The sequence below is a fragment of the Haliaeetus albicilla genome, chromosome Z, assembly GCF_947461875.1.
Source record: "Haliaeetus albicilla chromosome Z, bHalAlb1.1, whole genome shotgun sequence".
Taxonomy (NCBI): domain Eukaryota; kingdom Metazoa; phylum Chordata; class Aves; order Accipitriformes; family Accipitridae; genus Haliaeetus; species Haliaeetus albicilla.
In genome coordinates, this window is record NC_091516.1 from 1,236,525 (window position 1) to 1,262,023 (window position 25,499).

General features: G+C 41.1%; 2 protein-coding genes across 5 annotated transcripts in view; one reads left to right on the forward strand and one right to left on the reverse strand.

The window, feature by feature from the left end:
* Positions 1–17,500, reverse strand: part of NUP155 (nucleoporin 155) — a 32,513-nt gene extending 15,013 nt beyond the window's left edge. Inside the window, exons 1-19 of one of the 4 annotated variants that reach the window (XR_011323098.1) lie at positions 17,274–17,500; positions 15,778–15,915; positions 15,343–15,439; positions 14,164–14,234; positions 13,473–13,565; positions 12,507–12,673; positions 10,926–11,031; positions 10,315–10,388; positions 9,915–10,006; positions 9,685–9,782; positions 9,438–9,590; positions 9,076–9,176; positions 7,471–7,641; positions 6,222–6,332; positions 5,224–5,318; positions 3,601–3,689; positions 2,226–2,288; positions 1,044–1,106; positions 785–935 (exon numbers count right to left, since the gene is read on the reverse strand). Coding sequence is in view for 3 of the 4 variants with exons in the window: in XM_069775768.1 (XP_069631869.1) it covers positions 785–935; positions 1,044–1,106; positions 2,226–2,288; positions 3,601–3,689; positions 5,224–5,318; positions 6,222–6,332; positions 7,471–7,641; positions 9,076–9,176; positions 9,438–9,590; positions 9,685–9,782; positions 9,915–10,006; positions 10,315–10,388; positions 10,926–11,031; positions 12,507–12,673; positions 13,473–13,565; positions 14,164–14,234; positions 15,343–15,439; positions 15,778–15,915; positions 17,274–17,409 (2,069 nt within the window). In the remaining variant the exon portion in view is untranslated. The remainder of the gene's footprint in view (positions 1–784; positions 936–1,043; positions 1,107–2,225; positions 2,289–3,600; positions 3,690–5,223; positions 5,319–6,221; positions 6,333–7,470; positions 7,642–9,075; positions 9,177–9,437; positions 9,591–9,684; positions 9,783–9,914; positions 10,007–10,314; positions 10,389–10,925; positions 11,032–12,506; positions 12,674–13,472; positions 13,566–14,163; positions 14,235–15,342; positions 15,440–15,777; positions 15,916–17,273) is intronic. The other 3 variants (XM_069775768.1, XM_069775769.1, XM_069775771.1) reach the window with 3 other exon arrangements.
* Positions 17,501–21,104: 3,604 nt separating this feature from the next.
* The window catches only part of WDR70 (WD repeat domain 70), a 144,354-nt gene continuing 139,959 nt past the window's right edge, over positions 21,105–25,499 (forward strand). Inside the window, exons 1-4 of the mRNA XM_069777374.1 lie at positions 21,105–21,174; positions 21,277–21,339; positions 21,590–21,673; positions 23,517–23,631. Of these exons, the coding sequence (XP_069633475.1) occupies positions 21,153–21,174; positions 21,277–21,339; positions 21,590–21,673; positions 23,517–23,631 (284 nt within the window). The 5' untranslated portion in view covers positions 21,105–21,152. The remainder of the gene's footprint in view (positions 21,175–21,276; positions 21,340–21,589; positions 21,674–23,516; positions 23,632–25,499) is intronic.

The window sequence follows — 25,499 nt, forward strand, 5'->3', positions numbered from 1 at the left end:
TTAAGAAAGAAATGGTAATGCTTTTCACTTCAAGGTCTAAAATAAGGATTTAATGTGGATGAAAATTAAACACTCAAAAAAAGTTACCATTATACATTTCTGAATGGTACAGATATAGATAATGAACAAAATTTCAAATTTTAGAACTTTAATCAAATGAAGTTTGACACTCTCAAATACTTTAAATATAGGTCAATATTATTCTCTGGAAATATAGTGTATGCAAACAAGTGTCGTAACAAAAATTTCTTTCCCAACCAGCATGCAGAGATGACCAACATATGAAGAGTTCTGTTCTTGCTTGGAGTGTTTAGTAACACAGGACTCAACATCCAAGTAACTGAATGCTCTTTAGTCTTGCTTCATTGCCCTGATTTGAGCACTCTGTTTAAAGCTTCTTAACAGAAAAGACTTCAAGCCAGGACTTTGATCCTGTGAGTCCTTCTGCATTTCTGTTTCACCCTTTAGTAGGAGTTTGAAACATACAGCTCATAGGTTTGAAAAATAAAACTGCAGTTTTTAGAGTTGTGCATATAAACTTGATTGCAGGATCAATGTCTAAGCAACTTTCCTGTCCTAGCCATTCACTGAATGTATTATTAATAGAGCTGTAAAAAGAATGTATTATATCAATGGGTACTTCATAAACAGAACATAAAAATGCACTTTACTGATTGCATATTTAAATGCTATTAAGATACAATTCACCACATACAATCATTAGGGCAAAGAAAAACTATGAAACAAATTGAGTGACAGAATCTCCTTTTACACAAACACTCACCCTATAATCCGAGCAAAGTATATGCAGATGCCATTGTGTCTTCCAGAAAATACTATCTCAGGACCCATCATTCCACTAATGGATGTACCAGGGTGAGATATGGAATTCCCAGAAGGAAACAGGGAAGTTGTCATACTAGGAGGTTGTAAACCTAGGGTAAAAGTAGGTAAATATTACTCATTTGAATGCAAATAAAAAAGCCTAGTAAAAAAAAAAAAAAATTCTCCCCTTTCTCCAGCAAGGGAAAAGAAGGCATTACCCTGCCCAGGTGTTGTCAAAAAGCTAAGATTAGGATATGGACTATCAACAGTCAAGGGGGAACCTAAAAGGGAAAAGAAATAAAGGTAAGTTTGTTAAAAACAATTAAACAAATAAAAAAACCCAAACCAAAATATAACCCATAAAATCCCTGTGCAAAAGCAGCAAAGTTGTTAAATCAAGTACTTTAAGTTAGAACCATTCCAACAGCTTTTATTTACAGTTAAATACCAAATTGCACTCATTTCTTATCAAAACAACACTCTGTCAGTGAGCCAAATGGATACACTTCTTTCAAGTGCTGTTATTAAGCATTTTTTTTCCCCAGCACTCACGTGTTATTTATTGCACACCATCTGTTCCCTGCATTGGATATAATACTGTCTGCATACCTTTTCTTGTTCTTCACCTTCTGACTGCTCCCATTCCTGATACGGGCACCTATTCTCAAAGCACTCACTTTCAGTCATTTACATGTTTTCAAAGAATATCAATTTTACCTTTGAAGCACTCAACTGAAAGAAACTGGTATTGTTACTCTTCATTTTTACATGAGGCATTTTTTACATGTTTGTTGGACAAACACTACAGCAACACCGTTAACTTGGAATGTTCAGTTTGAGACTGTCCATGGCCTCAGATTCAGCTGTGAATACTCAACTCTTCTGCAAATTAAGTCTGAATACCTAACTTAAGAGCCCAAAATATAAGGAACACATGTGGTCATCTACAAAAATGTCCATGTACCTTCAGAATGTGGGATGATATATCACAGAAAGGGCAAGAAAACTGGCACTCTGAAAATTCGGCTTTTATCAAAGAATCAGTCCTTCTTGCCGTATTCACTATAGTTCTCTCAACTTGGCAACAAACAACAGCACAAAGGATAACAAAGTCTTTCACTAAACAGTGCCAATGCATTCTCAGAGCACATTCACCTGTGTGCCAAGCAAAGCACAAACTTACAGAAAAGCAGCATGCGAATGCATGACTAGACTTTAAACAGTGAGAAAAAGCGGGAACTACGTTAAAGGTGCCCGGCTTTTTAATGATAACATTATTGCAATGTAGTTTCACATGCAAAATTTCAAGGTGTTTTAATCAATTTCTGTCAGCACTGCCTGACCCACCATGTGGGACATCCACAATATCAGAATCTTAATTTCACATGACAGTTCTCTACCCTTTGAGCAAACGGAGTAAGTAGTAGCAGAAGAATGGTGCCATCTTCCACCTGGACCTGTCACTGAAGCAAAATGGAAACACGTGCTTTGATACTAGGTTTCAAAGAGGCATATACACAGCAAATGATAACAATATCCAAACATTCAGACTTGGGAAAAATATATTTACTTCTAAAAGGAGACACGTTATTGATGACAGAGCTTCCTGTTATTTCCTCCACACCTTACTTTCATTTTCAGTCTGCTTCTAGCACCTGTCCTCCCCATAGCTGCTGTCTTCTCCAACTCAGATTTAATTTTCCATTCTTAAGTCTTGCCTCAGCTCCTGCCCACATTGCTACTGTTACACACCATCAAGCTTGAAAAGTGATGCCACTGATGCATTAAAAATAGGTACTCTTCATAATGGTTTAGTACTAGTTAAGAATTCTGAAAAAGACAGTCAACTGTTTTTCCAAAACTTCATCCCAGTTCAGCACACCTTTCTCCAATACTTAGGAATTTGGATATATGTCAAAAATGGTACTGAAATGGACTTTTATTGCATTCCAGACAATCAAGTTTTTTCCAAGTCTGATGTGCAAGATTGAATGCCACATGTCAGATAAGGGTAAAGGATCTTGGAAATTAACAAGTTACTGATAAATAAATTAATTAATTAAATTCAGTAATTCAACCAGAGTTCCAAATTCATGATTATGAAGTTCTTTTTTAAAAACCCTTAAGATCTGGAGTTGAGTAATACATGTTAAGGGACAACTTCCTGAAGCAACTGTAGAAATTTAAGTGAATTCGAGTAATGCAGAAAGGCCTTCACTCCAATAAACATCAAGTTCTGAGGAAAAAGAATAGGCACTATTCTCATTTGTAGGTGGCACTGACAACCTAAGCAGAAACCCAGTGTTGAAGCTAGAGCTTTTACAGCGAGAATCACTCCAAACACCTAATCCATTTCTTGATCAAAACTTTTCTTCTCATAAGCATATCTGCAGAGGTATGACAATGACACTATAAGAAGATACTCTGCTATAGCCACACAACAACCAACTAATCTTTGTAAAGTTTGAACTATAGTATTGATAAATTGTTCTCTGGCTGCTGAAGTGCCTCTGGCAGCAACAAATGTATACCTTCTTCACATAGTCTTAACAGATTATATGCAACACCCAGACATAGTTTGAGGTCACGTCACCCTCTCACTAAATCCAAAAATCACTCAAGAGAAATGGAAAAAACTCTGCAATTAATTAGCCAGTGAGTGGAAAATCAAGGACTATTTCAGACAAAAAGAACACAGGTACTTGTGAGAAGACAAAATACAACATATTTAAGGAAAAAAAGCCTGTCCAAAACCATGAAATGCTTGCTACTTACCGGCAGGAACAGGAGAACCCAAAATAGGTCCAACATTGCTTGGAGGAGGCAGAGCTGACGGAAATCTCATTTGTGCTTCACCACCATACCTAAAGTTTACATGGAAAGACAAAAATTCCTCACATTTCATATACAGTCCCATTTAATTTGCATGTCTTTGAGAATTAACAGAAATTTTGATGTTCTTTTAAAGTGGGGAATAAAAAAAAAAGCATAATTTTTCAGAAATATTTGTGACTGTATGATACTTTCGGCAGAAGAAAAGAAAACTAACTGAATACGTGTTATATGAAAAGCATTAACACATGCAATTGCAAAGTAAGTTAGATGAACAACTAAAATTTTTTTTTTGGTGGATGTTTTAAGTTCTGTGGTGATATCATATGACCTGACTTTGAAGACAAATTTACCAATTCTCAAAATCAGGCTTATGCTTTAGTATCTTTTTAAGGTTTGCCTCTACAGGAAAGTGGAAGGGAGGACACAGTTGAGATGACCTGTGCTTATCCTTCTATTGTCCACAAGTAATTTCTATCCATCTCTCTCCTGTATCTCTACAGGAGCACTTTCTTACATCTTCCCTTGCTAACTCCTATCTCTCCAGAGTTATCATCCACATTTTCTCTCAGATCTTGTAATGTAATTGAGTTTAACAAAAAGCAGCTATTCACAGCCTACTCAGAATAGCTGACTTGATCTAACACCTGCACAAGTTTTGGAAAAGAACAAGCAAGCTTTTGGGAGCATAACACTTGAACTCTAGCACAAACACACAGTCAAAGCTGCACATTTTATCATCACTTTCAACAGCTGTATCTTAGCAAAACCCTTTCTTCCTCCAGGCTACATGCCCTGTGAGGACAGCCAAGAGACTCACAATACACCAACCTGTTTAATGCAGCTAATGAAAATATATGTATCCGCACCATACCAAGGATATGCAGTCCTTAAGATACATAGATGACAAATTAATCCTCCAGAGTAGAAGCCCGTACTTCCTCACTCAATTTGCAGTGGAAAAAACCCAAACCAAACCAAACAATCCCCTCCCCTCCAAAAATAAAAATCAACGTCTATGACCAAGAGCCATCAGGCCCTGAACAGGGTAAGTCTATTTGAATATAAATTTCCTTGGCACAATGGTGAACAGCATACATAACTACAATACATTAAGAAAAAAAAAAACCCAGACCAAACCAAAACAAAAAAAACCCAAACCCAAAAACTCCACAAAAATTAAAAATTTTGTCTGTTCTTTTTCCAGCTGTCTGAGTTGGTGTCTTTAAAGATATTACTATACACTACACTTCAATGAACTGGGATACTGTGAAGCACAGATAAGGGCATTTCAAGCAGATTCAACTACATTTTCAATAGCCTCCTCTACATGTGGAATAGAAGCATCCAAAAGGGGAACGAACCAGAAATCACCATTACAGGAAGCTTCCTTTGTTGATGAGCCCAAAATTAGTGCAAAAGCATATTTTACCAGATTTTAATAGCCTACACTCATTTTAAAACAATGCTTGCTCAGGCAGCAGGTAAAAGAGCCTGTACAATTATTTAATGCCTGTAGTGATCCTGAGCATAATATTCAGAACAGCCTACAGAACTGAAACTTACCTGAAGAATGCTCGAGTAGCCCAGGCAGATACTTCTCTATCACATGCAGCATTAGAACAGGCCAAGATAAGGCAAGTGGCACAGGCCTGATCCTCCTAGAGCATATTACACTATTAGTGTGGCAGCTTGTATCACATTGATAAGAAACGTATAAAGGTTATATTGCTCAATAACTAAACAGTAACTACTTTTTGCATGGTTTTATTTAGAAGGCAAGGAAATCAGCTCTTCCCGATTATAGACAGGAAGTGAATCATGGTGAGGCATCCCACTGTAGCAGGTAAGTTTTTGTTATACACAGTTTTTGCAAACTCAGTACAATTACTGGCAGGAGACAATCTCCACGTCTGTCACCTAATTATGACTAAGATTCATGCAATTTCTACAGAAACGTAAATTAAGATTGTGTTTGAAGAAAAAATCTATATAAATAATGGTTTGCATATTCTAATGGCATGTTAAAATATCACTTAAGACGTCCTATCAAAGCACAACAGAATAGAGTGAACATTCACTACAGATACTAATCAGTACTAGTCAAATTAAAATTGTAATCCACAATAGCTTCGTTCCTGCTTGTTATTTACCTTAAACAAAAAAACCAGAGCAATTATCCACATTTCTAATAGCCTTAAAAATGTAAAAATCTCTTGTAGTGGTAGGAATTAAAGTTTTTTAGAAACTCTTCCTCCCCTGCTCTTAGATGAACCTCCTTCCAAAACTAAGAACTGCATTATACTTCTGCGTACAAGACACATGAGAATTTCAGGGAAAGTGATTACACTTCCATTTTTAGATATCATAAAATGAGAAGTTGTTTCTCATTATACAGTCTTGTTTTATGTACACAATACAGCAGGAAAAGCTAATACTTTAACTGATAAATGAAATGTTAACTAGAAGTTTAAAGCAACAACAAAAAGATGTTAAAGAAAGTAATAAGATTTACATAAATGTTATAAATCTTCCACTTTTCTTAACAGGTCAAAAGTTCTTACCTGATGCAACTTGAAAAATCTTTCAATCTCTTCTCCATCTCCACCTATATTGCTGACAAGCAGATGCCGCAGCTGATCGACAGGTCTGAGTTTATGAAACATAAAACTCCCCTAAAAGTAACCCAAACTAAGTTAGAATAAAGTTGTCTTTCCTCTGGCCATCCCAACACCCTCTCCCCACAATGCTTATCTTTAGCATTCTGAATTTTCCTTCGTCGCACTATTGATCAAAGTATAACATGAATGGTGCCTAAAGCCCAGTTCCCATTCACATGCGGAAAATTCTCTAGTGAGTCTAGGAAAGGCAAGAAAAATACTGCAATGGCTATAAATTCTCCATGAACTGAGTTAATTTTGCTGTTCTTAGCCTAACATGAAGCATACAATACAAACATATAGCAAGTATATACAGAAAAGAAAGGCTTTATGTATCTTGCAAATCCTCAAAACTGCCTGGAAAAAAAAGCTTGAATTCAGGATCAAGAGCATGGTAAGACTCTACACTCAAATCATCTTGCCTGCATCCATACTAACTACTGAAGAGGGTCCAATTAGTGCCTTTAACAAAACAGCTGCCATTAAACAAATGCAGGTTGAGTCTAAAGGTTGCAAGACATTAATGATTGAATTTTTTTTTTTTTGTTTAAGACATTAAGTGCCCTAAAACATTGCTATATGTAACCAGAAAACAGAAGTAGGGAAGTTAGTTTCTTTTTTCTTTTTGTGGGTTTTGTTTTTAAAACCCTTTCAAAAAACCCTTTTGAGATGACTTCTATGACAAAGAAGACATTATTTATTCAAATTTCAATTGCCAAGAATATTGACTCAAACTATATTTTTTGGGCAGCTGGTGTCTGTTTCAATTTCATATAATCATGAGTGTAACCAAGGTTAAGAGAACTTCTCAGATGATCTGTACCTACAAGGGTCTCCAGAAACCAACAAAAACTATTAATACATGAGTGTAACCAAGGTTAAGAGAACTTCTCAGATGATCTGTACCTACAAGGGTCTCCAGAAACCAACAAAAACTATTAATACACTGTAAAAGAAAAGCTGGCCCAATAGCTTTGAGTAAATTTAAAATAGGTAAGGATGGTTTCAGCAACCTTCTTCCTTATTCCTTTTTATGTTCAGAATATAATCCATAAAACATATCCAAAATTAATAAACATAGACAGGTTTAGATCAGTCTGCCAACTTTATACTTAGTGTCCTGATTGCCTATATTAAGGAAACTAATACTCACCTGGGCTGAGAGGAGAACAAACTTCTTAGGTGGCAGCATGTGTTGCTGCACAACAACAGGTGAATCAGTTATTGGAATAATGTCTTTATTTAGCGGTGTTACAATCTTCTGAACTTTAAATTCATCAATAGCAGAAAGAGCCCAGGAATGTCCATCAACACGGGTAGTCATCTGAACAACAGATAGATATTATCCAAATTTTGGTAACAGACATGGATTTTGTACATCCATGATGGTATTTTATTATTTACCATTTAAAACTACACAGATCAAAATCTATTCTTGACACAAGAAAACCCAAAGAAAATAAGCAAGTTCTTGTATTGTCTAACAGAAGGTTACCACCAAATTTGCAGCTCTGTATATACTGTTGCTTTTGGGGGACAGGGATAGTGTTTTGTATTTAAATGTAAAACAACTTGCAAAGTGGGATCCTTTAATGCTGCTACAATATAAACAGCAACAATCTGCTAACCATATCAGAACAAACTACCAAAGGTATCATGAATTTACATAATTTCTTAAAGAATCAAAAAATGTGGCAACTGAATGATAAAGGTTTAAAAGACTTTCACAGTTGGCCACAGTACTTCAAATGCAACTCAAGAGACATACGGTAATGAAGACATTCCAGAAAACTATGTATGCTGACAAGGGAACTGCTGCTCAAGAACAGACTGCAGTTTTGTTTGGGAAACCTAGCTGTCTGTTACTGTCAAATGCCTTGGAAAAAAAGAGAGAGGTCAGCACTTAGGATATTTATGTGTAAGTTTTTGCAGGCAAGGGATCTGGAGAAATTATAAAGCTCCTTTGTAAGTTATTAAACCAGCAGATAAATCAAAACCTTACTTTGAAACTTTTAACTTATACAGTCTCTCCATTTACTTCAACTTTACCACTGCTCCTCCAATAATACTGTTTTTGACATGTCACTCCTCTACTTCAGCAGACTTCTGACTTCCTTCAGAGATGGAATACCTGGAATGTTCTCCCTGAACTGATGCACAAGGCAACTAACCCACTCCAAACTCCTCTTACAAACCCACTTATGTAACAATTAGGAAAAAGGAAATCAGAAAAAACCCCATGAAATAATGAAGAGATTAATTATGTCTGAAATTTAATGAAGACGTTGCATATCAGTTTAAAAAGAAACCCAAAGTCTCTAGCACCTATATTTAAAACAATCTTTGCCAAATTTTATCCTCATCAAAAAACACCACTAGGGACTGTGGACCATGTCTTCCTGTGCTTGTGCACAATATGCAGCATGCTAGACAACTTTTTCAAATATGTTAATTAGAAGTCAAGTTCTTAAAAGTCAAGGCAATTGCTTTTGATATATAGCATGCATCAAGCTAGAAGTATGGCTGAACTAGGAATTCCTACTGAGAGATCAGTCCCCATTCACTGACAGACAAAACTGCCTACTATTTTTTTTTTTTTTGAAGCATATAGATTAGTAGCTTGGTAAGCATTTCCAAGCTCCTCATGGAAGTTTTATGTGAGCTACCCATTTGCAGATAGTATTATTCAAGTACCTGTTATCAGAAAGGAAAACTTCTCTAGATTCCACCAAAATTGTATAAAAAGTTGCTTTAGTACCTGTGTTTCCATCATTGGCTTTTGAAAAGGGAAAGAATCGTGATTGATACACCACAGGATGTCATTATCCTCATTTTCTGAAGCTGCCATCAGCAGGACCCCTAGCAAGAACAGCGATATTAAGTTTGTATTAGAAGCAATAATCATGCATTAGCTGCAAATTCATTAACTCATTCCTTATGCAGTAAAAATCAATCTTTAAGTCCTAATCATGCAATCTGAACAGCAAATAGTATCTCCTGAGTTTGTATGTCATAGGGTTCTTCAGAAGGTCACTTTTAACCTCATTTGCCATCTCCTCTGAAAGGTATGAACAAATATGGGCCTAAAATAAAATCTCTGAGCTGTGTTCCACTGCTTACCTTTGCTATACAGAGCTCTGTGAACCTTTGTGGGCTTCTCCACATTAGAAGAAGCTGAAAATCCAGGTGGCAAACGGACATGAACCAAGGTTAACGTGGAGGGACGAGCTGTTGGATGCTTAAATTGTGAAGTACTAAAATACAGTCGGACACCTGAACAAAAGATAAAAAAAGGTCACAATTTTGCTAAACTGTGCAGATGCCATTTGTCAGTTTAAAAGGGGAGGAATTGCTATTGCTTTCTCACCTGCATGTGTGATTGCTAGTAGTTGGCAGTCTATGGATTCAGAATTTTCAATCACTGCTATCTGAACAATAGGCTTAAATACAGAGCGATCTATTGTTCTAAAAAACAAAGCAAAAAAATCCCATACACTCTCAATCCAAAGAAATAAGCAAACAACGTTCTTCAAAAATACAGGATGAAACTATAGGCCTTAAAGAAAACCTCTTACATTACAATTATCATAAATATACCTGGCAATGCTCCCAGCAGCAGAAACTATAGCATTTTGTGAAAGAGAAGTAACCCTGGTCATTCCCTGACCATCTTGTCCCAAATCGTAAACCTGCAATTCAATAATACAACTTAGTGATTTACAGCTGAATGATTAATACAGCCTCACCTATCAAGCAGCAACTCAAAGTCTATTTTTATTTCATCCTCATGTTTCCATATAATTGAGGGGAAGATCAAAAGGCTACTCTTTCCTCAGAAGAAAGTATTTTAGGTCTTCAGCACACACTTTGTTACCAAAAGATAAACTACAATAATATCCTGACATACCTACAGAGAATTCCCAGGTACTGAGGAAAACTTAAGAAGTTATATACACATTAGTAACATTGCCAAGAGTCATTAGAAGAAGTCACATACTTGCAGCACTCCTTTTTCTGAGCGGGTGTGTAAGATATTTCGAGAGTTGTCAATGGCGATTTGAACTACAGGATCTGGGGGTGGGGGGGAAAACAGGGAGAACCAGCAAATCAACACTGGATTTGGTGAAAACAAATTTAAGACAGAATATCTGTAACATAATTAATTGTAAGTTAACAAAAACTGCAGAGTGCCACACAGGACTCCTACCAGAAGTGATTTAAAACAGCAATCAATTTCTCATAATTATTAGTAAACTAAAAAAAAAAGAACCACAAATTGTATCATAATTTCAAATTATTTTCCACTGAACAGTGAAAAATTCTTTACTTAAAGATTCTGTTTGCAGTGATCCCACTAAGCACATATTAATTTTGTACTACAGAACACTAACTTTAGTCATAAATGTCAAACTTTCCAGGCTTTGGTATCCATAATCTGAACTAGACACACAAACAAGTGAGCTGATTTTTGTAACTGTCAACCACTGCAAGTTTCATTGACAATAACTAAATGCTCCGAATGAGGAAACTCTTCGGTCTGACTTCCTGGTAGTATTATTTAAAAGGTTACATTACATTATTGGGTAAGTCTTTAACATCAATACGTACCATCCTCTGAGAATGTGAACTGTAGCAATGAAGGAATAAGGAAAGACAGCGCGCTCTTTGAATGATTAATTTTTCTACAGCGCTGGCTAAACCAGCCTGCTTCAGCCTACAATTTAAAACAAATACAGCGTTGAAAGAAAAAACAAAACAAAAACCAAACTAGTAGTAAAAGTCCTTAACAGGACAAGTATGAAAACAAGTAAAAATCTAACTACACACCACTGATTTAATTGAAAAAGTATGTATTATTCAATTGAAAGAAATAGGTTATCATTAGAAGGAAAATTTTACATAAAAAAGGATGCAGGATGTCACAATTTTAATTTATTTTTTAAGTTGACCAGAGCTGCATTGCTATTCCTCATATAATTACTACTTCTTTAAAGGAAATGCATCTACACTAAGATGTCACAGCTGTTGTGCAAAGTTGTGGTTTTGGCTGGGATACAGTTAATTTTCTTCACAGTAGCTAGTGTGGGGCTATGTTTTGGATTTGTGATGAAAACAGTGCTAGTAATGCCAAGATGTTTCCGTTACTGCCGAGCAGTGCTTACACAGAGTCAAGGCCTTTTCTGCTTCTCACACCACCCCACCAGTGAGTAGGCTGAGGGTACACAAGAAGTTGGGAGGGGATACAGCCGGGACAGCTGACCCCAACTGACCAAAGGGATATCCCATACCATATAATGTCATGCTCAGCATATAAAGCTGGGGGAAGAAGGAAGCGGGGGACGTTCAGAGTAATGGCTTTTTTTCTTCCCAAGTAACAGTTATGTGTGATGGAGCCCTGCTTTCCTGGAGATGGCTGAACAGCTGCCTGCGATGGGAAGCAGTGAATTAATTCCTTGTTTTGCTTTGCTTGTGTGCGCGGCTTTTGCTTTACCTATTAAACTGTCTTTATCTCAGCCCACAAGTTTTCTCACTTTTACCCTTCTGATTCTCTCCCCCATCCCACTGTGAGGGAGGTGAGTGAGCAGCTGCGTGGTGCTTAGCTGCTGGCTGGCGTTAAACCACGACAGAAGCCATAGAATCATAGAACAATTTAGGTCGGAAAAGACCTTCAGGATCATCGAGTCCAACCATCAGCCATGCCCACTAAACCATGTTCTGGAGTACCTTGTGTAGGCGCTTTTTGAACACCTCCGGGGATGGTGACTCAACCACTTCCCTGGGCAGCCTGTTCCAATGTCTGACAACCCTCTCAGTAAAGAAATTTTTCCTAATTTCCAATCTAAACCTCCCTTGCCGCAACTTGAGGCCATTTCCTCTCGTCCTGTCTTCAGCCACCTGACAGAACAGACCAGCACCCACCTCACTACAACCTCCTTTCAGGCAGTTGTAGAGAGCAATAAGGTCTCCCCTCAGCCTCCTTTTGTCCAGGCTAAACAACCCCAGCTCCTTCAGCCGCTCCTCATAAGACTTGTGCTCCAGGCCCCTCACCAGCTTGGTTGCCCTTCTCAACATGCAACATAACTATGCAAGAAAAACAACAGCAAACCTGACACGTTTTAGAACTCTTAGTGCCTAGATCCCACAACAATGAAACAATGAAAAATGCCTGTGTGTAAAACCTATAGTCACCTGGTATGCTACTTCATATAAGCAGCCATCTTTTCCAGCCAAAAAGATACGTCCGTTATCAGTAGATGTTATTGCCAGAATGTAAGTATTGTCAGTAGGGAGCGAATAGAGAGGATCTGGTAGCAGCTGCATTCCACCAGACATACTGTCATTGAGCGATCCAGTACCTTAAATAAATAAATAAATAAATCTTCAGTTTTAAAGTTGTTCTAATAAATATTACAGGTCTGTGAAAAGAAGCATTCTGGAAAACAGGAAAATTTACAGCAAATTTCATTAATTACTAAACACATTCTGGAATAGCTATTCTCCCAAGTGAACTGCAGAGTAAGAAATCTGCTGTTTTAAAAAAAATTGAAAGTAATTTCTCTGTATAAGTTTCCAAGTAAGAAAATGCAGTGTTTTTCATTTCCATACATTGTCATCTCCTCTAAATCACAAATCTAAAACACAGATCTCCAATTTTTTTCTCTTTCACATCAAGATAGTCTAAACAGAGAGCAGAAGATTGAAATCCTCTCACTTTCTGCAAAAAATTCTGCATTTTCTCTTTTAATACATATAGCATAAAAAAAAGGTATCAGGTTCTCAGTTTCTGTGGTTGGAATACAAATGTCAACCAGGTTAATGAACTGTATTCACCAGTTCCAAGATTGATGCCCATCTCTTCTCTCCCTCTCCAACATGCTGTTTAATTAACAGGAGTACCTGTTTCAGAAGCTCTTTTTATGTTAAACAGGTGAGTAATACAACTCAATGCTCCTATGGGACTCCAGAAGCCAGCAACTGCAAACCCCATGAAAATTATTTCCCCCTGACTGTAACATGATTTAAAAATTAGCAAGGCACTTAGCACATGGTCTTGTTTTACTTTTTTTTTAACTTATTTTTTAAATGACTACTAATAAAGCAGCTAGATGTATTTGTTAATGCACAAGTGAGAATGAAGGGAGAAGAGAGAATTACCTGCTTGTATATTAGCACAACTCAACCCTAAAATCACAATATCCACAGGGGTAGCCAGAACAAGTAAGTGTCGTACATGAGGCTGGAAGATACCTAAAGAAGGGGAGAAAATAAAATTTTAGTTTGCAGCTAGCCTCTCAGATCACAATGATGTATCCAATATATCAACTGGAAAGACACATAACTGATTAAAGGGAATAGTCATATTTAAGACCTAATGATCTGTGAAACTCTAGAATTAGGAAGGGGGATCAGTAAGCAGTTCAGCTTCTAGTTCATGAAATACAGGATCTTTAAAATGACATTTTCTTATAATGTGCTTCTTTTAAATTCAACCTATTGCCAATTCAACTTTGACTTCAATGTTACCTAAGCAGTAGCTACAAGAAGAACTGGGAGGGCTAGAAACTAGGATCTCATGGAAGTTATCACCTGAATGTGTAAATTTATAAACAGCACAAATGTTAGAATACGATGTGGCAAAAACATGCAAGCTTATCAGTGTAAATGCTGTTAAACTATACTTATTTTTGGCTTGTAATTAATATCATGTTTCTAAAAACGAAACAAACCCATGTATCTTGTGTATACATATATACACATACACAAAATACAGGTTTTCACATATATAAAAAAACATATAGAAGGCTCAATAACCGCCTAATTCTAGTCACTGTCATATATTTCTTACCTCCCTTTGGCTTTACAAGACCCACTGCAAGAATAGTTTCACTAAGGCCATCAAAATAAGCCAGATCTCCCCTGTCAACAAGAAAAAAAACCCAAAACCTGCATAAAACTTGTCACGTAGGATCACATAACAACAAAGTAAATAAAATCAGAATCTGTATATTTAAAAATTATAATACTTATTGTAACACTCTGAAGCCATCTACATCTTTTGCTCTGGGTGAAAGCAGGTCCAGAAGAATGGAATGACAGAGAAGTTTCACAGCAAAACTTTATTCGCAATCATTTGACCTGCTTGAAGCCCCTATAGCTGAGTTTCAAACCTGAAACCTAACTGCAGTATTTTATATTTTTGGATTTTGTTAACTCAAACAGTCTATTCTGAATTACACGATGCAGCATATGTAATGCTGATTAACACAAAGAGGGAGGAACTTACATGATTTTTTTTTCCCCATGAAAATTATCTAAAGCAAGAATTCCCAACCTGCTCCCCAGCACCTTATGATTAACACCATGAAGTGTTGTTTTATTAGGGGAATGTATTTAATGTACTGTGACACAATGTAAATGTATGGATAGGAGCTATAAGAGCCACAATCTGAACTTTAATCTTCTTAAGAAATGCAACAATATGTACAAAGCAATTCTTACTAAAATAATTAATGAATAGGCAAATAAAAGAGCAAGACTGCAAATTATAAACATATTGCTGCCATTTGAAAATATAATAAAATCATTTTCAGTTCTATGCATCCTTAAAATAAGCTAGGCAGGAGAGCTTCAATTACAATACTTCAAAGTACTAATGCTGTATTATTGTGGGAATGATTGGCCACTGTACATGAATCAGAGTACTTACTAAATCTACTTAGAAAAGTTAGGCAATTAGTATAATTTTTTTCTTTTTTGGCATAAGCAAAGCCCTAGCATAAATGCAGCAATGACTTTAGTGTATCAGCTATGTCTAACACTAACCAAATGCATCGTCCTTTCTTTCATCTCTAGATGATTTGGCAGCAACATTACTAACTCTTAAAAATGCTTAAACACTTATTATCCAAAAATTTTAGTAAAACCTAAAAGGAATCAAAGTAAGTTAAACTGAATAGCACACCTCTGTGCTACCAATAATAGTTCCAGTATAATACCAATCATCAGGAATGTGTTTTCTACATACCCATCTTCATAGTTCCACATAAAGATGTCACTGTCAATGGTCAGCCAAGCTCTGCTAATTTCTGGAAATACTCCCATCATACAATTGCACTGCATATCTGAAGCACTGCTGATGTAAGGACTAAAAGCACTTCAGCTAGCAAAGGCAAAATCCCTTTTGAAGCATCTAAAAAAAATAATGTTACTTTATATGCAGCAGTACACAAACTGTGTATCATAAACCTTCAAAGTTCTTCATACAGAAACTAATTCCACCAGCAAGTGTGCACAAATGGACCTTGCTACCACTTGGAGTGTTATGAAGGGAACATGAACAATATCAAAGTTCATTACTGGGAGTCTGACAGAAAGATCGTGAAAAAGATTATGGGAGAAAAAAGTTTGTTTCTGATATTATTACCTACACAACCTAGCACATTATTTTTTGTAAGGATACGTCCAAACTGCTCCACTAGCTCCGGGGGAAGTGGGACTCTGCGGACTGAGCTGATCTCCGGAAGATTAGGTATTGTCAGCAAACCTGGTCCTTGCAAAGGATAATCCATATCTGACATACCAGAAACAGTAGGGCTACCTGCAAGCAAGAACAACAAAAAAGATTAAACTTCTTCTAAAGAATGAGAAATCTACAAAAAAAGGTTTACATTCTCTCTATCTTTACCTGATTGTTTCCTAATCTGTGAAATCTAAATTAGACTAATCACATTTCCCATTTTACTTTAGATGAATAACACAGGCCTTCAGACTACACAGAAAAAAATGTCTTGATACTGGAGACTTTAAGCATATAAATACCAATACCCACAACATATGTGTAAACACACGTTTCTGTAGGAGCAGGACCACAAACAATAAATCTAAATCTCAAATCAGACATAAGTAAACAGATCTGCAAACAAACTCTTACAATAACTCATCTGGACCCCTGCTGACTCTCCACCCCATTTTTTTGTGTGATACTCTCCAGCCCTTTCTTCATCATACCGCCAGACTTTAAATATGCCACATGAATAAGCCAGGAGCATATTCCTTCACCTAGAAAAGCTGATCTGTACTCCCAGTAACAAGTGAAAGCACCCATGCACACCCATTATTTGATGTGATGTGTATCCATGATGCTGCTAGGGCAGTTACACTTTGGCCATGCACATCACATTGTATCATAGCAGAAAACATACTTTCTTTGTATCCTGACACCCCTGGATATGCGTTAATTAGGTCACCTACAGCTCTAGAGTGCCTTTTCACAGCCCACTTGGCCAGACAGTGGGCACCAATGAAGTAGGAAATGCTGTCCTGGTATTTTAAGGAGAACAAAACAAATGTTTGAGAAGAGATATACCTTACATCTTAACTACATGTGACGTACAGCTATAGACAAATCAAAGTCGCTCAAAGAGGCTTAAGAGTGATTTTCAGGCTGGTTGTAACTTAGGGATGGCGCTGGGCACTCGGTGACCCTATAAGCATTCTGCAAGAGACTTCCCAGCAGACAGGATGGAAAACATGTGCCATTTTCTTCACCTTCTGCAGGTATAGAGGGCCAAAGAGCCAGCCCAAGCTCATTCCTCCTGCAGCGCTCCCCCTATCACGGAGAGATCCCACATCCACAACTTTCACCCACTCACCAAAGCGCGCACTACACGCCCACCCCCCACGTCCCCCCAGAAGCCTCAGAAGCCCTCAGACTCAGCCCTGCCGCCGTCCCTGGGAAGGCAGGGCCAGCAGCCGCTGTCCCCGGGGCCTTGCCAGGGCGGGAGCCGCCAAGGGCCGGGGATCGTGCCCGGCTGGCTGCCCGCCGAGGGCCCCCACGCGTGGCCGGCCAGGCAGCGCCGGCCAAGGCCGACCTGCAGGGGGTCGCGGTGCGACCGGGGCACCGGGGCGGGCGAGGAGACGACAGCCGGAGGCAGAGTGCCACCGAGTGCTCCTCACCAGGCGCCGGCACTGCCAGCAGCTCGGACAGGTCCGGGTAGCATCGGTCATCCTGGATCTGCCGGTCGATGATGCGGCCCGCGATCTCCAGCGCCTCCTGCGCGGTGGGCGCCGCGGGGCTCATGGCGGCGGGCATGGCGACGGCGACGGCGATGGCGACGGCGGGGGTCGGGGCCCGCCTCCCCACACGGCCAGAAAGCGCGAACTCGCCACCCGCCAAATCCCGGCAGGCCTTGCGCGCGTGACACAGTTCCACCGCGCCGATTGCCGTTTCCGCCCGCGGCGGGAGGGGGAAGGGCAGGGCGGCGCGGAGCGGCCGGGCCCAGACCGCCGGCGGCGCCCGGTCGGGCTGACGGAAAGGGGGGCTGCGGGGGGGAGGCGGCAGGCAACGCCTCTTGCGCTTGGGGGTCGAGCGTTGCCGGAGAGGAGCTGCCGAGGCCGGGCAGGCTGTGAAAGCCAGGTCATAGAGGAATAGAATCATAGAACCATAGAATCATTTAGGTTGGAAAGGACCTTCAGGATCATCGAGTCCAACCATCAGCCATGCCCACTAAACCATGTTCTGGAGTACCTTGTGTAGGCGCTTTTTGAACACCTCCAGGGATGGTGACTCAACCACTTCCCTGGGTAGCCTGCTCCAATGTCTGACAAACCTCTCAGTAAAGAAATTTTTCCTCATATCCAACCTAAACCTCCCCTGCCACAACTTGAGGCCATTTCCTCTCGTCCTATCACTAGTAACTTGACAGAAGAGACCAGCACCCACCTCAGTACAACCCCCCTTCAGGCAGTTGTAGAGAGCGATAAGGTCTCCCCTCAGCCTCCTCTTCTCCAGACTAAACAGCCCCAGCTCCCTCAGCCGCTCCTCACAAGACTTGTGCTCCAGGCCCCTCACCAGCTTGGTTGCCCTTCTCTGGGCCGGGGCTGCGGTGCCTCTCCGGGGGGTCCTGTGGCCCGGCAAGCCGCTGCACCGTCCCTGTGGGCCGCCCCAGGGCCAGGCGTGCTCTGTTGTGATGGCCCCCGGAGGCCCAGGACGCCGGAGGAGAGCAGCGGGAAGCAGTTCCTGCCAGGGGTGTGTGGCCCCGGGGGGTCCCCCACCTGCCTGTGTGCTCGGTGGTTACTGTAGCTCGGGGGGCTGGGAGGGCAGGAGGCTGTGGTAGCCCAGTCAAGGATATTTTATACTGCAAGCCTGATGTGATACTGTGGCAAGCCTACACATCAGTTCTTCAAAAACACACCAGTTTTGTGTGTAGTGGTGTAAACCAAAACCCGGGAGGGGACTCCCCTTCAAAGGCATGCACGGTGCCTGTGGAGCTCAGGTGTAGAAGCAGAGTAAGTTGCCTTTGCACCGCGCTGAGCTGGTGTGGCTGTTGTTTTTCCAGAATGTGGGATGACGCATCAAAATGTCTGTAGCAGATTGTTAACTTACCAAGGTTGGGCCTCTGTTGAGTGATGAGTCCACTCTGGACAGTGGAGGCATTCCAAAACAGTTGTAGGAAGTCTCAGGGCTGGGTGAAACTTGGGTTTCAGGGAGTGGGTCTGGTTTGTACGTCGTGTTTGCTGCCCTGCCTGCACTGACTCTGTCCCCGGATCAGTCCAGTGCCCATTCTGGAAAGCTTTGTTTATGGGAGAGGCAGCTGGCACAAGAAAGCAAATCCCTCCTCCTCTGCTTTCCACGTGGAGAACCTTAAGTTAAGCCCCAAACCCCGCAAGGCTTATGTGGCAAAGTGGGAAATTCTCCCTGTATCTTCTCAAGATTGGGAAGCTGGTGACCAGTCATCAGTGGGGTTCCCAGGGTTCAATTTTAGGGCCAGTGCTCTTTAATGTTTTTACAAATTATCTGGATGCAGGAATGTACATTAAGTTTGCTGATGATAATAAACTAGGAGGATCTGTGGACTCCGTCATGGTAGAGAGGCCTTACAGAGAGATCTGGATAGACTAGAGAGCTGGGCAATCACCAACTGTATGAAACTTAGCAAGAGCAAGTGCCAGATTCTTCATGTGCAATGGGGTAATCCTGGTTATGTGTACAAATTGGGGGATGAGAGGCTGGAGAGCAGTCCCGCAGAAAGAGATCTGGGGGTTTGGATTGATGGCAAGTTGAACTGAGTCAACAGTGTGCCCTGGCATCCAAAAGGGCCAACCGTGTGTGAGAGACTGAAAGAGTTAATGTCTCAAACATTGCAGTGGGTCAAGTTCTGCTTAATGATGAACGCTGCCTAGCAAGGAACCACAGGTGAAAAGAAGCAGATCAGCACAGGACATCAGCGACAGGATGGGGAGGGCAAGCCAGAAGGTGTGCAGTTCCCTGTTCTGAGGTGCTGAATGGGCAGCTCACCATGCATGGCCAAAGATCAAACAGTGGTCATGTCTGCAGGGAAGGAGAAATTACTCCCCAAACGACCCCCAAGCCCTCCAACCCATTTCCCAAAGCTTAGACCTTATTAGCCTAATAATTTTGAGTGCTCGCCTGAAGGAGGGGCAAGGAGATGATAAAAGGACACAAACTGAAGCCCCATGCGTGCCCTCCCTCCAGAACTGGACCCCTCAGCTGGCAGGACCAGCGCTGGACATAGGACTAGTGAAATCTTTCTCTTTTCTTTTCCTCTCTCTGTCTCACTCTCTCTTTCTTTTTCCTTTTCTACAATCTCTACTCCTCATCCCTTTAAGACATAAACCCATTGACCAAGTCTGGGACTAGGAGTGGATCCAGCCGCCCCTGGGCCCTTCTCTGCGGAGGAGTCTAGAAAGCAAGGGGGTCTGCTCTGAACCTTGTGACCCAACGGGAGGGATCTCCTTCTTCCCTGAATTGATGTATATGGTTACCGTGGGTTATGCAGGTCACTGAGGTCATTTCATACCAATTCCTGCTGAGAGAAACCCCACCACTTGCTGTTAATGCCTTCCAAGTTCAGTTTGCTTCTGCCATGAATAAAACATTAAACTGATTGTTTGGTGTTGTTTCACCTTAATTTAGCCAGAGGGAATTCCAAATTCACCACGACCCTTCCCTGGTCTGTCCAGCCTGGGTCGTGACACCATGTCCCGGGGTGCATCAAGCCCAGCACGGCTGGCTGTTCGAGGGAGGTGATTGTCCCACTCTACACCGCACTGGCGCGGCCCCACCTCGAGCCCCGTGTGCCGTTTTGGGTGCCTCAGTGTAAGAAGGACATCAAACCGTTCGAGTGTGCCCAGAGGAGGGCAACCAAGGTGGTGGAAGGCCTCGAGGGCAAGACTCAAGCGGCTGAGGTCACTTGCCTGGCTCGGCTTGGAGAAGAGAAGGCTGAGGGGTGCCCTGATGGCCGCCCGCACCTTCTTCCTCGCCGGTTGGGGGGGTGGCGGGCAGTGGAGGGGGAGGTGCTGATCTCCTCTCTCTGGTGACCAGCAACAGGACACGAGGACATGGAATGGAGCTGCCTCAGGGGCGGTTCAGGCTGGACATTCGGAAAAGGTTCTTCGCTGGGAGGGTGGTGGGTCCCTGGAACAGGCTCCCCAGGGAAGAGGTCACGGCACCAAGCCTGTCGGAGTTCAAGGAGCGCCTGGACAACGCTCTTAGTGATATGGTTTAGTGTTAGGTGGTCCTGCGAGGAGCAGGGAGCTGGGGTCGATCATCCTGATGGGTCCCTTCCAACTCGACATACTCTGCGATTCTACGAAGATGTAGTGGAGGCCTTCCGAGCAGCGACGGGAGAACGGCACAAGGCCGGCGGCGGACGCCCGAAGCCGGCAGATGAAACACGCCGCGGCCCCGGCTCGGGGAGGGGACGGGAGGGGCGGGGCGGGGGGCCGCGCTGGCGGGCGGGCGTCCCCGGTCGCCTCTGGCCACGCTCGGGCGCTTCCGGCCGGCGCCGGTTGTGGTTCCGGGGCAGTCAGAGCATGGAGCCGGCGGCGGAAGGCGGTGAGCGGCGGTGCGGTGGCGGGCCGGACCCGACCCGACCCGGCCGAGCCCACCACGAGGCCCCGGCTGACCTTCGTGGTTTTCTTTCCTTTCTCCTTGCAGACGCTGAGATGCTGGGGGGGGCCGATCCGGAGCTGGCGGCCACCATGGGCTTCTCCGGATTCGGTGCGTGGCGATGCGGGCCGGAGGGTGCCGGGCGCCCGGCTGAGGGGCGCGGGGGAAGGGGGGGGGGGTTGCTTGGGGCCGGCGGCCCTTGGTGGGGACCCCCGGGGGAGGCTGGCGGTTGGAGGTGGAAATGAAGCGGTCGTGCCTGTGACCCCCCCCCTCTCCCGCCCCCCCATCCGGGCCTGGAGCTGCCGGAGTGCCTGTGGCCAGGGTGAGTCTGTGTTGCATTCTCCTTTTTCTTCATTTTCAGGGAAGAAAGCTCGGACTTTCGACCTCGAAGCCATGTTTGAGCAAACGAGAAGAACTGCGGTGGAGAGGAGCAGGAAGGTCTTGGGTAAGAAACGCGAGTGTAGTCAACTAATGCATTTAAAAACGTGTTTTGTTTTTCCGACTTGGGGTGGTGTTTAAAGTGGCTCGGACTAGTTGTCTAGAGAACAAAAAACAAGTGCAGTTTTGTTCAAGGAAGATAGTCCTAAACAGCTTGGGGCTTGATTAATTTATGTATGTTGTCTGAGTATGCCAGAGTAGTGTGCGTGTGCAAGGTTCCTGTTGCGAAGCATTGCTTACACATACAGGAAAAAGGTGAATTTAAACACAAGACTTCTTCCTTATTTTACCTAGCTGTGTATTTATTTTGGAAAGGAGGTTGGTACAGACAGCTTTAATTTAGAGAGAACAGAATAACTAAGAAGAAACATGTGTCTTATACCAAACAGCAGGTTATATAGCAGCCCACAAATTTGTCTCCGTCTTCTGCTGTGCTGTGAGGGGGTAGGTTTTCAAGGTGGTAGTTTGAGAGTGGGAGATGGAGAAAATTGTGTCTTTTGCTGCCTGTATCAAAGCAAACATCATTGCAAAGGTGGTACTTGGGAGACACTCGTGTGTGTTCTAGAAATCCCTTTGCCAGCCCAAGTGTCCATGCTTTCTCCTTCCACTTTGACAGTTTGTGCAGAATGTGTGTGGGTTTGGTTTTTATTTTGTTTGTTTCACATGATGCCATCATGGTTGAGCAGCTTCTATGCTACTAGATTAGGCTTAACCTGATCTCTAAAGTGTTGCAGTTTATGAAGTTATTAGACTTGAAGCACCTTATCATGAAGAAAGCAGTTCTGTATGAAGGACTGAGACAATTATGATGTTGGTTGTTTTTATTGTTTTGGCTCTATGCAGAACCACAAGAACAGACCTCTGTGGAGGCTCATTGACTTTGTGGACTTTAAGACACTGTGAAATTCAAATATATAGAGAGGATTCCAAAACTTGATTTGGACCATTTTTTTTGTGGGGGCTGAATCTAAACACAATAATGTGTTTCTATGTTGGAAACCTTTTCATGTTTCATACTGTTTCAGGTTGATCTGTCCTTCCTTATGAGAGATCATTTGCTTACACCATGTTTTAGTTTAGCAGGGAAATCCAGTAAGTGGATACATAAACGTAATTTTTTAAGTTAAGACATCTTGAGCTGCATCTTGAATGTTGCCCCCTCCCTCGCCCCCCCCTCCCCCCAAGGTTTCTAGGCTCTTGCCCGGAAAGGAAGCACAATGCATTTTGTTGCTTATAAGGTTGATCATTTTACCAAAAATGACAGAGCTTTGTATGCAATTCAGCTGTTTAACTTGGAAACAGATTTTCTGAGGATGAGGTAACGTGAGCATTTTATTTTCAGATTTCTTAAGATACACTGTTGACTTTTAGCTTTTTGGAATACCCACAATACCTTTTGGAAATGTCTCGTCTGCTATCCCAACTGTGGATAAAAAGAACTGAGATCAAAATATGTTTCCTGGTTCAGTATTTTGCAGGTGTTTGTATTTCTTTTCAGAGGAAAATGTTCCTAGCTTTGCTGCAAAACATGTTTTTCTTTTTAGTTTAGCTAACAGTGATGTTTCTTGTATAGAGAGAACAGTGTGTACAAACAAACAGCTAGAAGGTGTTTGTATTTTCCTTGTGACATTTTGATTTTCTGAGGGATCACTGCAGTAGCAATGGAAATTTAATTTATATGGTAAAGTAATCTATTTTCAGGTGAAATCCTTTATTTGCTGTTGCCTTTTCAAATCTTTCATATAGGTCTGAAAATAAAGAAAATTGTTTTACTGTCCTCAGCAAGCCTCTAATTTTATTATTTTCTAAAAGTTTTGGTTATTTGTCAATTATGTGCTGTCTCTATTCAGAGGCTCGTGAAAGAGAGAAGGAAGACCAGGCTGAAAAAGAGTTTAGAAGTCCATGCGCTGATTCATCAGCTTCAGCATCCAGTGCAACAGGAGCTGGGTCCACATTAACCCAAAGGTACTTAAATGTTGTGGGAGATTCCATGTAACAGCTTTCTTATCTGAAGGATTTTTTTGTTGGCAGCGTAAGTGTCATCTAACTTCTGTGAACATGTCTATGTTATCTGAAGTATTTCAGTGGAAATACGGATTTTAGATTTTTTTTATCTGTGCTTTCTTAAAGATGTGTCAATAATTTGTAAATATTGACATTATGTATATTTAATAGTATTAATAATTTTATTAGTAAATTAGTAAATTTATTTAGTAAATTTTGCAGTCTCCTCCCTAATCCTGTTTGGCATACTTTTTTTTTTGAAGTGACAACAATGTTGTTATCTGTGGATTTTTTGAAAATATTGGGGCAAATATAATGGCTACATATGCTGACTTAGTAAGCAGCTATTGTTCCCACCCGTAGATAGAATATACTTGTTCCTGCCTGCTGAAAAAGAAAGCAAAGTAGGTGGAGAGCCTCTGTGTGCACATTGTATTGAATAGAGTAGTGGTGGGGCTGAGAAAGTATTTTGTTTTGACTTCAGTCTGAAATTTACTGTCAAACTTGCCAATGTTTGTTTGTTATTGACAAACAATAAATGCTACTGCTTTGACAGTTTGAATTCTGAGGTGCTGGGAAATCAAAAGTAGCTGAAGGTAATGGGGGCCACACAACTCCATTGCATGGCAGGGATTGTGGAGATCAGTGCACTGTAAATTTTTAGGCTTCTGTATCTACAGAAGTGGAATAACCCATACAAGACCCTAGTATACATATATATATATATATATATATATATATTAGGGGCTGATAGAGCCTGTATGTGGTAGGCTGTTATGGACAAACCTGTAGTGTTTCAGACTGTGAACAAATTTCTGTTAAAAAATTTACTTTTTGGGTGTTGGTCTATGGAAATCTCAAATGAGCCATGCACTCTCACTGAAATAACTGGTCGCACAATATACTACCCTATAGATCCTGTGTTATGTCTTGTGCATGTGGGAAAAATATTCTGTGCTCCCAATTGCTTTTGATAATCTTAGATACCTATCTGGTGAAATAATGAAGGATCACAAGAATTTAAATGTAATGTGATTGTGTACTATATAGGGGTGACTTCAATATAAAGAATCACTTAAAAGAAATGGTACAGTGGAAAGCAGTCAGGTGATACAGAGCTTTTCCCTAATCATCTCATTTCACTAATGGACTTGTCAGAATAGACCTTCAAGGAGTTTGTATAAAGGAAGGTAACATATCTTTCAGTATTGTGGGTTATTAGGTAGGCTCTGGTAACTCACCAGAGTTCTGCTGATGTTAAGTTTTCTTTGTTTTTCTTTTCTGTTTTTACCAAGAATTGAGAAGGGAGAAGGGAGGGCATGACATGAAAGGCTCTCTTGGAAGTTTTATATTTCCTTGTGAAATAGGATGTGTAGCTTAGTACTTAGTGCTAAAGCCAGGAAGCTACTGAATGAGACATGGCATTGTGACTCAACCTTAATTCAAAGGAACAATCCTACAACTCATGATTTAAGTCTGAAATACAGGACTCTCAGTACTTCTTTTTATAATGCAGATTTTAGTTACTATAAACTGATCTAATATATATAGCTTGTTCTATTCTCTGTAAATGGTAACACTTTCCTGAATATTACTTCTTTTCAATTTCTGTTGTCATAGTAGCACTCAAACTAATTTTTTAGTTGTTAAAAAGGGGCTGGTCGCTCCAAAAAGATGTGAAGAACAGCTACTGATTCTTTTTGCTTTTGAGCTACTTTTCTGTAGAGAAATGTTTACAATAGTTATGGGACTTACGTATTTACGCATAAGTATAATAATAATAATTATGCATTGTGAAATGAAAGTATCTGATAGTATTTGGATAGTAT